Consider the following 15,406-nt stretch of genomic DNA (forward strand, 5'->3'; position numbering starts at 1 on the left):
CCATCAAGGAGCTCCCAATAGTGGTAGTGGCAGAACTGGCTGCTGCTGCTACTGTTGCTAAGTTGCTTCAGTCGTGTCTGACTCTGTGCAGCCCCATAGACAGCAACCCACCAGACTCTCCCGTCCCTGGGATTCTCCAGGCAAGAACACTGGAGTGGGTTGCCATTTCCTTCTCCAGGCAGAACTGGCTACACACTTACATATTTATTGCTCAACCTGTTTGAGTAGCACTACATGCAAATGGCCACCCACTCCAGTATTCTTGACTGGGGAACCCATGGACATAGAAGCCTGGTGGGCTACAGTCCATGGTGTTTACAAAAGAGGCCAATGTGACTTAGCAACTAAATAACAGTAACCACGTGCAAAGCACACAGAAGGCTCTTGGAGGTCCAGGAAGGCTGTGAATGGAAATACCTGGCATATCTCACCTGGAGCAGGGGCCCTACTACTGGAGGCTCCTCCTCACCCCTTAGTCACCCCAACTGAGGAACACACCAGGGAACATCTCAGTGGTCTACCAACAAGAGCTCCTCGCCCCAGTTTGTATAGGGTTCTCATGCAGAATGTCTGACAGCTGAGTCTTACAACAGGCCTTACAGCAGAGCAATGCATAAATGCAGGACCAGGCTGAGAGGGCCAGACACACTTGGTAAAGTCCCAGAGTCAGTACTAACCACCCCGGCCTCTGGGATAGTGCAGAAGTTCTCCTTGGGGTCTTCCAGGCTTAATGCCCTGCATGGTTGTGTAGCTTGAGGGCTGGCATTGGAACAAGAGGCAGGAGGAATGAATGTCTTCCTTACACTGGGCTGAATTCTGATACCAGGCACCGCCCAGAGCATGGCACCAGAACAATGAGACCTGGGGTGATCGAAGGACCACACATGAACTTGACTTCTCGGCTGTGCAGGACTTGGGGGCCAGCCTCCCTCTGTCCCTGGGAAAGAGTGGCGGGTGGCAGAGCTTCCCCTGTCCTGGCTTGTTTAAGATGGGCTTCCAAGAAAGACCGACGTATGCTCCCCTTCTTCTGACCCCAGGGGTGAGGAGCTGAACTTAACTGGGCGTGCCTGATAAAGCAGGCTGGAAGGACCTATGGGGCTGCCCCAATGCCAGCACCCAGGCTCATCCCAGGTGTATTAAATCGGACCCAGTATATTTTAGGTCCTCCAGTTTCCAGTGGCAGCCCAGTTTGGGGAATCACTGGTACAGAGCTTCTTTCTCCTTGGAGCCTTCTCATCTCTCATTGACTCTTTGGGCTGGGAACGCTCCTTTGCTGAGCAAGCTGGTTAACTCTTCAAGTAGGAAGAGTAGCAAACAGACATGACTTCAGGGACCAGATGATACTTTAATGTGTGAAATGCTAACTGGGTGAGAGAGAGGCTCACCCCACTGAGCTGGGGTGCAACCTGTCTGAAGTCCTTCACACCTGCATTGCTTTTCAATGACGTGGGTGGTCCAAACCAATTAAGGCTGTCAATGTGTGACCTATGGCTTAAAAGTTTAAATGGTAAGAGAGTTGAGAGTTGCTTTGACCTTTAAAGTTTTAATGAGTTATCCAAGAGGCTACTTAGTACAGTAAGTCTGCTACATACGAATGAGTTCCATTCTGAGAGCATGTTTGTGAATCCAGTTTGTTCCTAAGTCCAACAAAGTTAGCCTAGGTGCCTAGCTAACACAATCTGTTACATAGTACTGTACTGTAATGGATTTATAATATTTTTCACAAAAATAATGCATAAAAAATAAACACAGAAATAAAACATTTTAAATCTGGCAGTAGAGTACCTTGAAAAGTACAATAGTGCCAGCTACATCACCACTGCTTTTACGCTTGCTTCCAGACATTCTGGGCTTGAAATAGAGACGCTGCACTACCGTCCTCTCTACAGTCCTATGCAGTAAATTGTGCACAAGCACAGCCACTCGTAGAGGATGCACGCATGTGACCATGTACACCAGACACATGAACTAACTCACGTGACTGGGCATGAGAACACACATCTGTATCTCTGAAAGTTCACACAACTTGAAGGTTCGTATGGAGCGGACTTACAAAAGGACACAAAAGTGGGGAGTCAGGAGATGAGGGTCTTGGCTCTGCCAACAGGTGACCCCTTATCCTTGTGAATGTTGGGTTCCTCAATTACGAAGTGTCAGAGATCAGACTAGGTATTCTGTGGGAACCCTTCTAGCTGTAAAGTGCTGGGATGCTGTGGTGTTAACTCATGCCTCTGGTCCCCTGGTTCTGTGTGTGCTTCAGCCAGGTGATAGTACCTGGGGTAGCAGCTTACCCAGGTAGGGATCCCCCACTCTGCTCATCTCCTCCCCTAGAATCCTTGCTGTTCATCTTTGAAAGTAGAACTTAGGAGAAAAACCCACAATGAGGTGTAACACACAGCTCTGGCCTTCTTTCTGCCCCCTAGGGACGCAAACGTCCCCAGTAAAACACCCATTGCTTAGGAGACAGGCTCGGATGGACTATAGCCTTGAGACCACAGCCGAAGACCCTTGGGTTAGAATTTCTGACTGCATCAAAAATCTCTTTAGCCCCATCATGAGTGAGAACCACAACCACATGCCGCTGCAGCCCGACGCCCCGCTGGGTAAGGAAGATGGGATGCGGGGCCACCCAGATGGGGCTGCCGCGAAGCTGGACATCACCGGTGGCGGTCCCAAAGCTTACAAGCCGGCGGGTGGAAGCACCGTGAAGAAGGGTCCTCCAGTAGCCCCCAAGCCAGCCTGGTTTCGCCAAAGCTTGAAAGGTTTGAGAAATCGTGTTCCAGACTCCAGGCGAGAGATGGCCATCTCCTGCCAGCCGACCCCCACCTCCAGGGAGCGCCCTGGGCCACCCCTGCGGGCTTCGTCCTCCATCAAGCAGAGAATCAGCTCCTTTGAAACCTTTGGCTCTGCTCACCCGCCTGACAGAGGAGCCCAGAGACTGAGCCTCCAGGCCTCCAGCTCCTTGGGCGAAGCAGCAGAACTTCCCGGGAAGCAAGAGGGAGAGCGGGCTTCTGGTCCTTCAGGGCAAGGGGCTCCTCCCACCACGGAGCAGCAGCGGCCAGAGCCAGAGCAGCTGCCCCCCGCCTCTCCGGCCACCTCAGAGGCCAGCGACCCCGGCGTGTCAGGGCGCCCTCCCCTGGAAGAGCAGCCCGGTCAGAAAACCCTCTCCTCCGACCTCGACCCTCTCTCAAGGCTGCTGGCGACACAGATGGAGGGACCCCGAGGCCCAGTGGTCAAGATGCCAAGTCAGCGGGCTCGGAGCTTCCCCCTGAGCCGGACCCAGTCCTGCGAGATGAAGCCACTGGACGAAAAGACCAGTAAACTCTACTCCATCAGCAGCCAAGTGTCCTCGGCCGTCATGAAGTCCCTGCTGTGCCTCCCGTCTTCCCTCTCGTTCGGCCAGACCCCCTGCAGCCCCAAAGAAGGGGTGTTGCCTCCCGCAGCATTCAGTGAAGACCCCGCAAACAGTTCTGCCGAAGTTTCTGCCTCGGACACCAGCTTCTCTCTCAAGTGAGTGTCTCCGTCCAGTGTTCACCTCTCTCATCTTTCGTCCTCTTACAATCCTGTGTCTTTAAAAAGTTTCTCAGGTTGGCTAAAGGATTGTTCCACCTGTTCTGTCTCTCTCTTTTTCATATGTTTATTTTATTTTTTGGCTGCACTGGGTCTCCATTGCTTTTCAAAGGCTTTTCTCTAGTTGTGGTGCATGGGCTTCTCACTGCAGTGACTTCTCTTGTTGCAGAGCATGGGCTTTAGGCACATGAGCTTCAGTAGTCGTGGTTCAAAGGCTCTAGAGCATAGGCTCAGTAGTTGTGGCAAACAGACTTAGTTGCTCTGTGGCATGTGGGATCTTCCCAGACCAGGGATTGAGTCTGTGTGCCTTGCAATGCAAGGTGCATTCTTAACCACTGGACCACCAAGGAAGTTACCACCTGTTCTTATGAGCATACATGTGTGTGTGAGAGAGAGAGAGTGTATGGGTGTGAGAGTGTATGGGTCTTGTGAGTGTGTGGGTGAGTATGTGGATGTGTGTGAGAGAGAGGGGGGACATCACTCTTGGTGGTCATATAGACGCAGATTTGCCCAAAGCATCAGTTATACTCCAGGGTGAAGTTTTGAATACAGACTTCAGAGTCAGACACACTACCATCTGTGATTTCAAATTCCAGATCTTGGCATTTCATAACCAACTGACCATAGACAAGTTTCCCCACCTCCCTGAACCCCAATGTCTGTATCTCTGTGGTGAAGGGATCCTACTTTCTATTCATAGACTTGTTGCATGTACTTGTTGAATGAACATTAGCACCTTCCGGGAATACAGTAGGTATGCAAAGACTGTTAGCTCTTGTTAGCATCACAACTCATACTGTGTGCTTCTCCTCCTCCCTGCCAAGCCTTTCAGAGCTGAGAGAATACACGGAAGGTCTCAGTGAGTCCACGGAAGCCAACGACTGTGACCACTGCGCCTCTCAGCCTGGTCAGTCGGTTATCTCCTTGCTGAGCACAGAGGAACTAAAGAAGCTCATAGAGGAAGTGAAGGTTCTGGATGAAGCTACATTAAAGGTAGGTTTCTTTTTTAAAGGGGATTTACAGAGATGAAGGGCTTTCCAGGTGGCACGAGTGGTAAAGAACCCACCTGCCAATGCAGGAGACATTAAGAGACGTGGGCTTGATCCCTGGATCGGGGAGAGCCCCTGGAAAAGGGAATGGGAACCCACTCCAGTACTCTTACCTGCAGAACCCCATGGATGAGGAGCCTGGTGGGCTACAGTCCATGGGTCTCAGAGTTGGACATGACTGAGTGACTTAGCACTTTACAGGGATGAAGGCCTTGCTCAGAGCAGTGTGGTCACCTCAGTTAGGTTGGAGGAGAAGCAACCCATGTAGCCCTGGGATCCCTGAAGTCAAACAGTGGTTCGCAGGGGCAGATACCAGAGTGAGACTGTGCCCTGCCCAGGGCAGAGGGGTGCTGTAGCACTGGACCAAAATCAGACCTTCCAGTATAGGGAGCTTTGTAGCTCATGAAGTGATTTCAATCAGAGTTGTATCTTTCTGATCATCTAATAAAGGAGAAAGGTGAGGTTCAAGTTCGCAGAGTCAAAGTTTTCTATCTCCACTTTCCCCTGGCTGCCTGCCTGGCCTGCATCTCCAGGGTGATGCTGCTTGCGAGTGACCTGTCCATCATAAATTCTGAGTTCTTGCCTGAAGATTTGCCCTGCTCACTGAGAGGTGACTGATCCCAGGGCTTGCAAAGGCTCCCACACTCAGTCAAGTCATTCTGAAAGTCCCACTTCCCCTATGCCTTCTGAGTATGACCCAAAAGTGTGTGGAGAGGAAGTGGTCAGGCAGAGCTGAGGCTCATTCAACTCAGATGAGCACAGCCTCACGGGCCTTGCATCTGTCTGGGAGGCCCCAGTCCACGAAGGCTGTTTATACTGGAATTATCCAGACTGGGGGAGAGGGTAAGAAGGCATCACAGGCAACGTTCCCTACAGCAGAGGTCCCCAGCCTCCAGGTTCTAATGCCTGATGATCGGAGATGGAGCTGATGTAATGGTAATAGAAATAAGGTGCACAGTAAATGTAGTGTACTTGGATCAGCCTGAAACCGTCACCCTCCCCCAGTCTGTGGGGAAATTGTCTTTTATGAAACTGGTTCAGTTCAGTTCAGTCGCTCAGTCATGTCCGACTCTTTGCGACCCCATGAATCGCAGCACGCCAGGCCTCCCTGTCCATCACCAACTCCCGGAGTTCACTCAGACTCACGTCCTTCGAGTCAGTGATGCCATCCAGCCATCTCATCCTCTGTCGTCCCCTTCTCCTCCTGCCCCCAATCCCTCCCAGCATCAGGGTCTTTTCCAATGAGTCAACTCTTTGCATGAGGTGGCCAAAGTATTGGAGTTTCAGCTTCAGCATCAGTCCTTCCAAAGAACACCCAGGACTGATCTCCTTTAGGATGGACTGGTTGGATCTCCTTGCAGTCCAAGTGACTCTCAAGAGTCTTCTCCAACACCACAGGTCAAAAGCATCAATTCTTCAGCGCTCAGCTTTCTTCACAGTCCAGTTCTCATATCCATACATGACCACTGGAAAAACCATAGCCTTGACTAGACAGACCTTTGTTGGCAAAGTAATGTCTCTGCTTTTGAATATGCTATCTAGGTTGGTCATAACTTTTCTTCCAAGGAGTAAGCATCTTTTAATTTCATGGCTGCAGTCACCATCTGCAGTGATTTTGGAGCCCCCAAAAATAAAGTCTGCCACTGTTTCCACTGTTTCCCCATCTATTTGCCATGAAGTGATGGGACCAGATGCCATGATCTTCGTTTTCTGAATGTTGAGCTTTAAGCCAACTTTTTTCTCTCTCCTCTTTCACTTTCATCAAGAGGCTTTTTAGTTCCTCTCAACTTTCTGCCATAAGGGTTGGTCCCTGGTGCCAAAAAGGTTGGGGACTCCTGCCCTAGATCAAGGGCATGGGTGAGCCTGAGAAGATGTCCTGGGCCTCTGGGGATCTTGCTTATCACCTGTGCACTGGCACCATCTTACCCAGAGCCTGATTTCAACAGAATAACAGAGGCTAAGCTATGGTTTTTCCAGTAGTCATGTACAGATGTGAGAGTTGGACCATAAAGAAGGCTGAACACTGAAGAACTGATGCTTTCAAATTGTGGTGCTGGAGAAGACTCGAGAGTCCCTTGGACTGCAAGGAGATTAAACCAATCAATTCCAAAGGAAATCAACCCTTGAATATTCATTGGAAAGTCTGAAACTGATGCTGAAACTGAAGTTCCAATACTTTGGCCACCTGATGTGAAGAGCCAACTCACTGGAAGAGACCCTGATACTGGGAAAGATTGAGGGCAGGAGGAGAAGGGGGCGACAGGATGAGATGGTTGTATAGCATCAGGGATTCAATGAACATTAGTTTGAACAAATTCCGGGAGATGGTGAAGGATAGGGAAGCGTGGCATGCTGCAATCCGTGGGGTCGCAAAGAGTCGACATGACTTGGCAACTGAACAACAGCAACAAAGTGCTGTATAAAATACATAGCTGTCCTGCTTGGGGCCTCCCTGGGAGAGTATTTACTTTTAAACTTGACAAAGGGCTCTTACAAGGCAAGTAAGCTGATGCCTGGGGACAAGTTGGGAGATTTAGCCCAGTGCTGCAGTAGAGGTGGGGACAGTGAAGTCCATTTATCCCTTCATCCTCTCCTGGGTCTTAGGGACTCCAGTTCAAAGGCTTATGGAGCTAGCAGCATGGCAGAGGCTCTGGTGATGCCAGAGCAAGTGAATTTTTGATGTAAGTTTGTTCCTTTATGCCAGGGCACAAACTGGTAGCCTGAAAGCCTGCAGGTGTATTGTATTTGGTCTGCTTGGTGATTGTCTAAAAAGTATTATATTGTGTGTGTGTGTGTGTGTGTGTGTGTGTGTGTGTATGTGGTTGCTAAGTCATGTCCGACTCTTTGCGACCCCATGGTCTATAGCCTGCCAGGCTCCTCTGTCCATGGAATTCTCCAGGCAAGAATACTGGAGTGGGCAGCCATTCCCTTCTCCAGGGGATCTTCCTGACCCAGGGATCCAACCAAGTCTCCCACGTTGCAGGCAGATTCTTTATCATCTGAGTCACCAGGGAAGCCCAGTATTATATTAATATTCTAAATATCATCAAACCCAAATCAAAACCTGGATTCTGGCTTCCCTCTCTCTTTTTCTTTTTAAATATTTATTTATTTGGCTGTGTCAGGTCTTAGCCATGGCTCACAGACTCTCTAGTTGTAACCTGCAGGCTTAGTTGCCCTGTGGCTTGTGGGATCTTAGTTCCCTGACCAGGAATGGAACCCATGTTCCCTACATTGAAAGACAGATCCTTAACCGCTGGACCATTAGGGAAGTCCCCTGGCTTCTCTCTTTTTATAAAGGGCATGCATGGTCCTGGAGCACTGGCCTGCATTCCTAGGAGCAGAGTGTCCTCTTGAGCCAGTGTGCTCTCAGTTCTCTCTAGTTCCCCTCTCTCTCACATCTGCCCCTTTTGCTCTTTTAAGTAGTCTGCCTGGGCCCTGGGTGCACTTGAGGTTGAGACCCCCCACCACCATTGAGACCAGACGAGGGTCTCTGACTTTAGACACTGCAGAGGGATTGTTCTGACTCCAGGTGAGCCCAGGTCCAGGCTGGGAAGTACTCTGTGTGTGTGTGTGTGTGCCTGGGTGGGCATGTGTGTGTGTGTGTACGCATGTGTGTTCTAGGGTGAGAAGCCAGCTGGGTTCCTTAATGCTTCTGCTGTGCCCCACGGAACAGCAGGTGTAAAAACAGAGCAGCCAACTCTCACAAAACTGCACCACTCCAGCTTTGCTGACCCAGAGTTCTCCAGGCTGACCCCATCCCACACCAGATGGCAGAGCTGTGTTGTCCCAACTTCGATTTCCAGCTGACTCAGTAGCACCCAGCCCCATCTATACAGATGTGGGTGTGGATGGGTGCACAGGAGAGGAAAAGAACTCTACAGGTTGCCTTACATGCATTTTCTTTTTTCTTTTGAGCTTCCCATGACTTCCCAGAAAGTTTTCTTTTTTTAAATAATGAGATGGGTTTGATATAACTGGGAACATGGACAAGCTGCGATTTGAGAGCAGATCAGCCTGATGTTACGCTTCCCAGGTGGCGCTAGTGGTAAAGCATCGGCTTGCCAGTACCGGAGATAAAAGAGACGTGGGTTCGAAATCTGGGTCAGGAAGATCCCCTGGAGTAAGAAGTGGCCACCCGCTTTGGTATTCTTGCCTGGAGAATCCCATGGGCAGAGGAGCCTGGTGGGCTACAGTCCATGAGGTTGCAAAGAGTCAGACATGATTAAGCACACACATAGCCTGATGTCAGAACACTTGTTTAATCTTGATCTTCTGTAGTTTTATTAAACTTGAACAGAGGGGAAGAAAAATACTTGCTAAATTGTTCATGCTGTTGCAATACAATGTTTTTTAATACATATATTTTCCTTCTACAGCAATTAGACAGCATCCATGTCACCATCTTGCACAAGGAGGAAGGGGCTGGCCTTGGGTTCAGCTTGGCAGGAGGAGCAGATCTAGAAAACAAGGTGATCACGGTGAGTGGCCCAGTTATGGGGTTCATCAGAGCCAGAGGCAATGACCCTTGGAGGGGGGAGCACTTATCAGGAGGGGGAATCAGAGGAATGCATAATTCCAGGCCCTGGGCAGGTTACTGCAGGAGTTCAAGATACTTAGAGAAGCATAGATACTTAACCACTGGACCACGAGGGAAGTCCCATGATCCTTAACTTTAAAAAAGTCTCTGTGTACACAAAACAACTTTAATTTACCCAAAAAAATCTGAATCACTCATGGAACTTTAAAAAATATTACAGACATCTCAGCCTCACCCCAGAGCTGTTTTATCAGAATTCCTTGAAGTCAAAGCCTTAGTGCCTCCGTTTTTGAAGGTCCTGGGGAAACGTTTAAAAAATTCCAACACAGTAAATGTCACTGCATTGAAGTGAAGTGAACTGAAGGTTGCTCAATCGTGTCTGACTCTTTGCAACCCCATGGACTATACAGTCCACGGAATTCTCCAGGCCAGAATACTGGAGTGGGTAGCCTTTCCCTTCTCCAGGGGATCTTCCCAACCCAGGAATAGAACCCAGCTCTTCCACATTGCAGGCAGATTCTTTACCAGCTGAGCCACCAGGGAAGCCCAAGCATACTAGAGTGGATAACCTATCCCTTCTCCAGGGGATCTTCCCGACCCAGGAATCAAACCGGGGCCTCCTGCATTGCAGGCGGATTCTTTACCAACTGAACTATCAGGTTAATTGAATGTTATGGGAATTTCATCTCAACAACAATAAAACAGGAAGAAAATTCAAAACAAATTTTTTCAGTGTCATGTCTCTTTTGGAGATAGAGATAATAACCTATTAGCCATCTACATTTTAAAATGTTTTTTTAACTTTATAAGCCACTGGGCTTCCCTGGTGGCTCAGACAGTAAAGAATATGCCTGCAATGCAGGAGACCTGCCCAGGTTTGATCCCTGGGTCAGGAAGATTCCCTGGAGTAGGAAATGGCAACCCACTCCAGTATTCTTGCCTGGAGAATCCCATAGGCAGAGAAGCCTAGAAATCTACAGTCCATAGGGCCACAAAGAATCGGATACGACTGAGCAACCAACATTTTATCTTATTATTGGAGTATAATTGCTTTACGATGTTGTGTTAGTTTCTACTATACGACAAAGCGAATCAGCTATAGGTATACATATATGTATATATATATGCATGTACATATATATATATACGTGTATACATATATGCATCCTTCTTGGATGTCCCTCCCAACTCCCCACCCCATCCCACCCATCTAGGTCATCACAGAGCACTGACCTGAGCTCCCTGTGCTTGACATATATATGCCACCAACATTTAGACAAGAATGATTTATGACTACAGGAGCCTATGCCGAAGGCTTTTCAGGAAGGATTGAAGGCCTGGCTGTGACACATAGCACAGCACATCCAGATGGAAAGAGGTTTCACCTGGACAGAAAGAGGCCTTGGGCAGGCAGGTGTGGTACAGGAGGCTGTTTTCCTGGGTTTGCCCGCTGAGAGATGGGTGTGTTAACACGGACGGTGGTGAAGCAGATCTGACGGTTGGCGGCAGGCGGTGGGGCCCAGCTGGAAAGGTCAGGAAGCTATTTCTGTTGCTCTTCACAGAGCACAGCTCAGGATGTGCCCGAGGCTTCAAGTCTCAAGGTCCAGCCCCCTGTTCTCACAGGACCAGCTGGTACCCAGAGTAACTCGGCACACTGCTTTCAGTCATTTCAATCAGTCGTGTGTGAGCAGAAGCTTCCTTCTTTGCAAGCAAGCTCTCCACCACAAAAAAGCACATAAAACCAAAGAGGACCTATTTCTGACACTGAGCACTGGCAGATCACCATAAAGATGTTCCAGACGGCACAGTCTGCTTCCTAATTGATGAGCAGAAAAGAGAGCTTGCCTGTGGGAACAACACTTTGGATCTGTGGGTTTGCCCTGGAGGGGGTAGTTTTCTGCACCCATTTTGGCCGCCACCCCTGACACTGCCTCAAAAGCCAGGAGCGGTACACATCGGCTGATGCTATGCCCCAAACTTCCCCTTTCTCCTTCCATGTTTGAGTGCTTCTGTTCCTTTCCAGATTTATTCAAAGAGAACTAACATTGAGTACTGTCCATTATCAAGAACAAGCTGGGCTCCCACTGACATGTGCAACTTTTCTTCCCCATGCCTCAGGATGGGGGACTGTTGGCATGTATGCTTCATTTGTGGAGGATGGATGGAGATGCCGAACAGATTCTGCCTCCTACTCGGGTCTTGTAATTAGAGGATCTTGACCACATCTGACCCCATAACAGAATTTTTCCAGCACTGAAACTGTTTAGAGAAACAAAGAACCTTGATCAGAGGATAACAGCAAAGCAACACATAGCACAGTTTAGCGACTGCCCCCTCTTGCTGCCATTCAGTCCCCCTAATTAAGCACATGAGAATCTACAGCAGTAGAAAGGTTGAGGTAGGTCTTGCCTGGGAGTCCAGTGGTTAAGACTCTGTGCCTCCATTGCAGGGGGGGTGGGTTTGATCCTGAGTCAGGGAACTAAGATCCCACATACCGTAGAGCCAAAAAATAAAAAGCCCTATACACGTTAAAAAAAAAAAATGTATTACAGGAAAAAAAAGAAAAAAGAAGATGATTGCAGCAAAGACATGAGATTTTTTTTTTTTTAATCCTACACATTTTTTCAGAAAAGAAACCTAGGTGGGGATGGTTTCTTTTAACTGGAATTAAGGATCAGAATTTCTAGGGGAGGAGCTTTAAAAATATTCAGACTTCCTAGGATAGGAATTCTGCATTCTGTGAAACATGTGGCCTGAGAATTTCTCTATGAAAAACAGAATACTTTGCTGAATCTTTTGGGGATCACTAATCTCTCAGTCGTGTCCAGCTCTTTGTGACCCCATAGACTGTAGCCTACCAGGCTCCTCCATCCGTGGGATTTTCCAGGCAAGAGTACTGGAATGGGTTGCCATTTCCTTCTCCAGAGGATCTTCCTGACCCAGGGATTGAACCCTGGTCTCCTGCATTGTAGGCAGACACTTTACCATCTGAGCCACCAGGGAAGCCTACATTATATGGCCTGTTCTTAGAGAATTATCATGCCAGCCTGCACTGTAGAGTCTCTAATTTTTTTTAAACGGTAGACATTTTCAGAGCTTGTATTTTATCCAATGTTCTTAATTTTCTTAGACCTTGGAAACTTTTCTAACACAATATCTATTAATATCTGACAAAATCATTGCTTGTAGAAAGTTTCCCTGGGAGAATGCTGATGCAGACCACAAAGGGCAAAAGAGTGTGACCGAATGTTAACTAGGATTGTAGCAATACAGTGTAGGATGTTGTGTTGGGAAGAATTTTGAGGGCCAGGCTGGCCACTTTTGCTAATGATCTCTGCTCTGGGTAGAGAAGGGGGTGAAGCTGGCTAGCAGCCCTGAGCTAGGACACCTTTCATTTTATTTTCTTTGAAAAATCTTCTGGGCTTCCTGGTGGCTCAGTGGTAAAGAACCTGCCTGCCAATGCAGGAGACATAGGTTCGATTCCTGGGTGGGGAAGATGCACAGGAGAATGAAGTGGCAACCCATTCCAGTATTCTTGCCTGGAAAATCCCATGGACATAGGAGCCTGACAGGCTACAGTTCATGGGGTCACAAAAGAGGTGGTCACTTAGCAACTAAACAACAAGAACCTAGGTTTAACTGGTCGTGATCCTCCTCCAGCAAGAATCCAGATCCAATATGGTAAGTCCTGGGTCCTGACCTCCTCTGGTTTGCTCAGGTTCACAGGGTGTTCCCTAATGGGCTAGCCTCCCAGGAAGGGACCATTCAGAAGGGCAACGAGGTTCTCTCCATCAACGGCAAGTCTCTCAAAGGAGCCACGCACAATGATGCCCTGGCTATCCTCCGCCAAGCTCGGGAGCCCAGGCAAGCTGTGATCGTCACCAGGAGGCCGACTCTGGAGGCCACGACCGACCTCAACTCCTCCACTGATTCCTCAGGCTCAGCCTCTGTGGCCAGTGACGTCTCCATAGAATCCGGTAAGTTCTCCTTGCCTGGTAGAAGCCTTGTGGGCCACATCACTTTTGGATGCATGAGGCCAGTGCTGGCAGGGCCATTAAGTCATTCCTGGTCCTCAGAACACTTAGCCAGCTGGGCGATGCACACATGGGTGAATCCACACATGCACACAAGTTCCCTGGCAGCATCAGCCAGGCTCACCTGATACCCAGACGGAGAGCATCCCTAACAAACCTCTGTGTTTTCTCAGCAGCAGAGGCCACAGTCTGCACGGTGACCCTGGAAAAGACCTCTGCGGGACTGGGCTTCAGCCTGGAAGGAGGGAAGGGTTCCCTACATGGGGACAAGCCTCTGACAGTTAACAGGATCTTCAAAGGTGTGATGTGGGTCCCCCTTTCGGCTTCAGCTCTAGTTGTGGGTGTTGGACCAGGCACCCCACAGGCTTCTGAGGGCCCTACAGGGCTTATCGGTTTCCCACAACCCCAGGCCCTTTTGAGAGGCAGGCAGACCTCTTACTAACTTGACTTTGCTTTTTCTCCCTGTTCTCCTTGGCTCAGACATCCCCGTAATCCCTCTATTTTGCTGGGTCCTTGTAAGTGACCCAGCCTGCTCTGGCTTCAGCCTGGCAGGGATGGGACCAAGGTTAAGTATGTGAGGCCCTGAGTGCCATTTTTTAAATTTTTAAAAATTATTTATTATTTATTTATTTTGGCTATGCTGAGTGTTTATTGCTCCTCGTGGGCTTTCTCTAGTTGCAGAGAGCAGGGGTTACTCTCTAGTTGCGATGTGCAGGCATCTCATTGCGGTGGCTTCTCTCATTGCAGAGCTGGGGCTCTAGAGCAGTCAGGCTTAGTAGTTGTGGTGCACGGGCTTAATTGCCCCTTGGTATATGGAATCTTCCTGGACCAAGGATTGAACCCACGTCTCCTGCGTTAGCAGGCAGATTCTTATCCACTGGTCCACCAGGGAAGTCCTGGGTGCAATATTAAAGGGGGTGCTGAAATATTCAGTAATCAAGATACAGACTGTTTCAATGCAATATTTTTTAAAATCGAAATTAATTTTAAAAGCCCACAGTGAACAAAACACAGAGTCTGACTTCCCAGCCTCACTCACCTCATTCTAATCCTGGACCTGTCAGCTCCTACTGTTATTCAAAATGTTGAGATTTTGTTCATTATGGACTGGGGAGCAAGCCAACCCTAGTTGGAGGTTACTTGGGTTTACCTGGGAAGATAATGAATGGCCTGCAGCTGTCACATACAATCACCCCTGATTCTTTACTGCTTCTCAAGCTGGACCCCCTGAGTCCCAGAGCCAGGAGTTGTAGACAAGGGGTCATGTGGTCTGGGATCTGGCCCAGTTCTGCTTCTTTTTTTTAAAATTTTTGGCTATTCTGGGTCTTCATTGCATGTGCCCGATTTTCTCTAGTTGCGAGTGCACGGGCTTCTCATTAGAGTGGTGTCTCGTTGCAGAGCACAGGCTCCAGAACACAAAGGCTTCAGTAGTAGCAGCATGTGAGGCTCCCAAGCTCTAAAGCACAGGCTCAGTAGTTGTGGTGTATGGGCTTAGCTGCTCCACAGTATGTGGGATCTTCCTGGATCAGGGATTGAACCCATATCTCCTGCATTGACAGGTAGATTCTTTACCACTGAGCCACCAGCGAAGCCCTCCAGCTCTGCTTCTAACTGCCCAAGTGACTAGTCTTCTGGGCCTGAGGCTCCTGATCTATAAGAAGAGCTGTGGGTGTGTGACTTTGGGCTGTTAGTGTTGAGACTCAAAGGCCCTCCTAGCTCTGTCCCTGTGCCCCAGGGAGCCCCCATTGCAGACTGGTTTTGTTTCTGGGAGGTCTGCTACAACTGCTGAACCACAGGGGGAGGACTGAGGCTCACATGGGAGCTTCCAAAGAATTCTGTGTTTACTCCAACTCTAGAATAGCTATATATATATATATATATATATATATATATATATATACATATATATATGTATATAGAATTGCTTTTTTTATCCTTAACCAAACCTTCACCTTATTTATTTATGGCTGCATCAGGTCTCCGTTATGGCACATGGGCTTCTCTCTAGTTGTGTCATACGGGCTTAGTTGCCCCGAGGCCTGTGGGATCTTAGGTCCCTAACCTCATTCCCTGCACTGGAAGGTGAATTCTTAATCTCTGGACCACCCAGGAAGTCCTCAGTTCTGGGAAAGATATTTTTAACTTTTTATTTTAATTTTTGACTGCACTGCACAGCATATGTGTGTGTGTGCTCAGCTGTGTCTGACTCTTGC

The 15,406-nt window shown here is 48.7% G+C and overlaps 1 protein-coding gene across 1 annotated transcript in view; it reads left to right on the top strand.

Annotated features, from left to right (window-relative positions):
- IL16 (interleukin 16) overlaps window positions 1-15,406 on the top strand; it is a 126,793-nt gene that overhangs the window by 110,068 nt on the left and 1,319 nt on the right. Inside the window, exons 14-18 of the mRNA XM_052659447.1 lie at window positions 2,424-3,510; window positions 4,395-4,563; window positions 8,999-9,100; window positions 12,878-13,136; window positions 13,367-13,492. Of these exons, the coding sequence (XP_052515407.1) occupies window positions 2,424-3,510; window positions 4,395-4,563; window positions 8,999-9,100; window positions 12,878-13,136; window positions 13,367-13,492 (1,743 nt within the window). The remainder of the gene's footprint in view (window positions 1-2,423; window positions 3,511-4,394; window positions 4,564-8,998; window positions 9,101-12,877; window positions 13,137-13,366; window positions 13,493-15,406) is intronic.

This window comes from Budorcas taxicolor, chromosome 21, assembly GCF_023091745.1.
Source record: "Budorcas taxicolor isolate Tak-1 chromosome 21, Takin1.1, whole genome shotgun sequence".
In the NCBI taxonomy this organism is placed as follows: Eukaryota; Metazoa; Chordata; class Mammalia; order Artiodactyla; family Bovidae; genus Budorcas; species Budorcas taxicolor.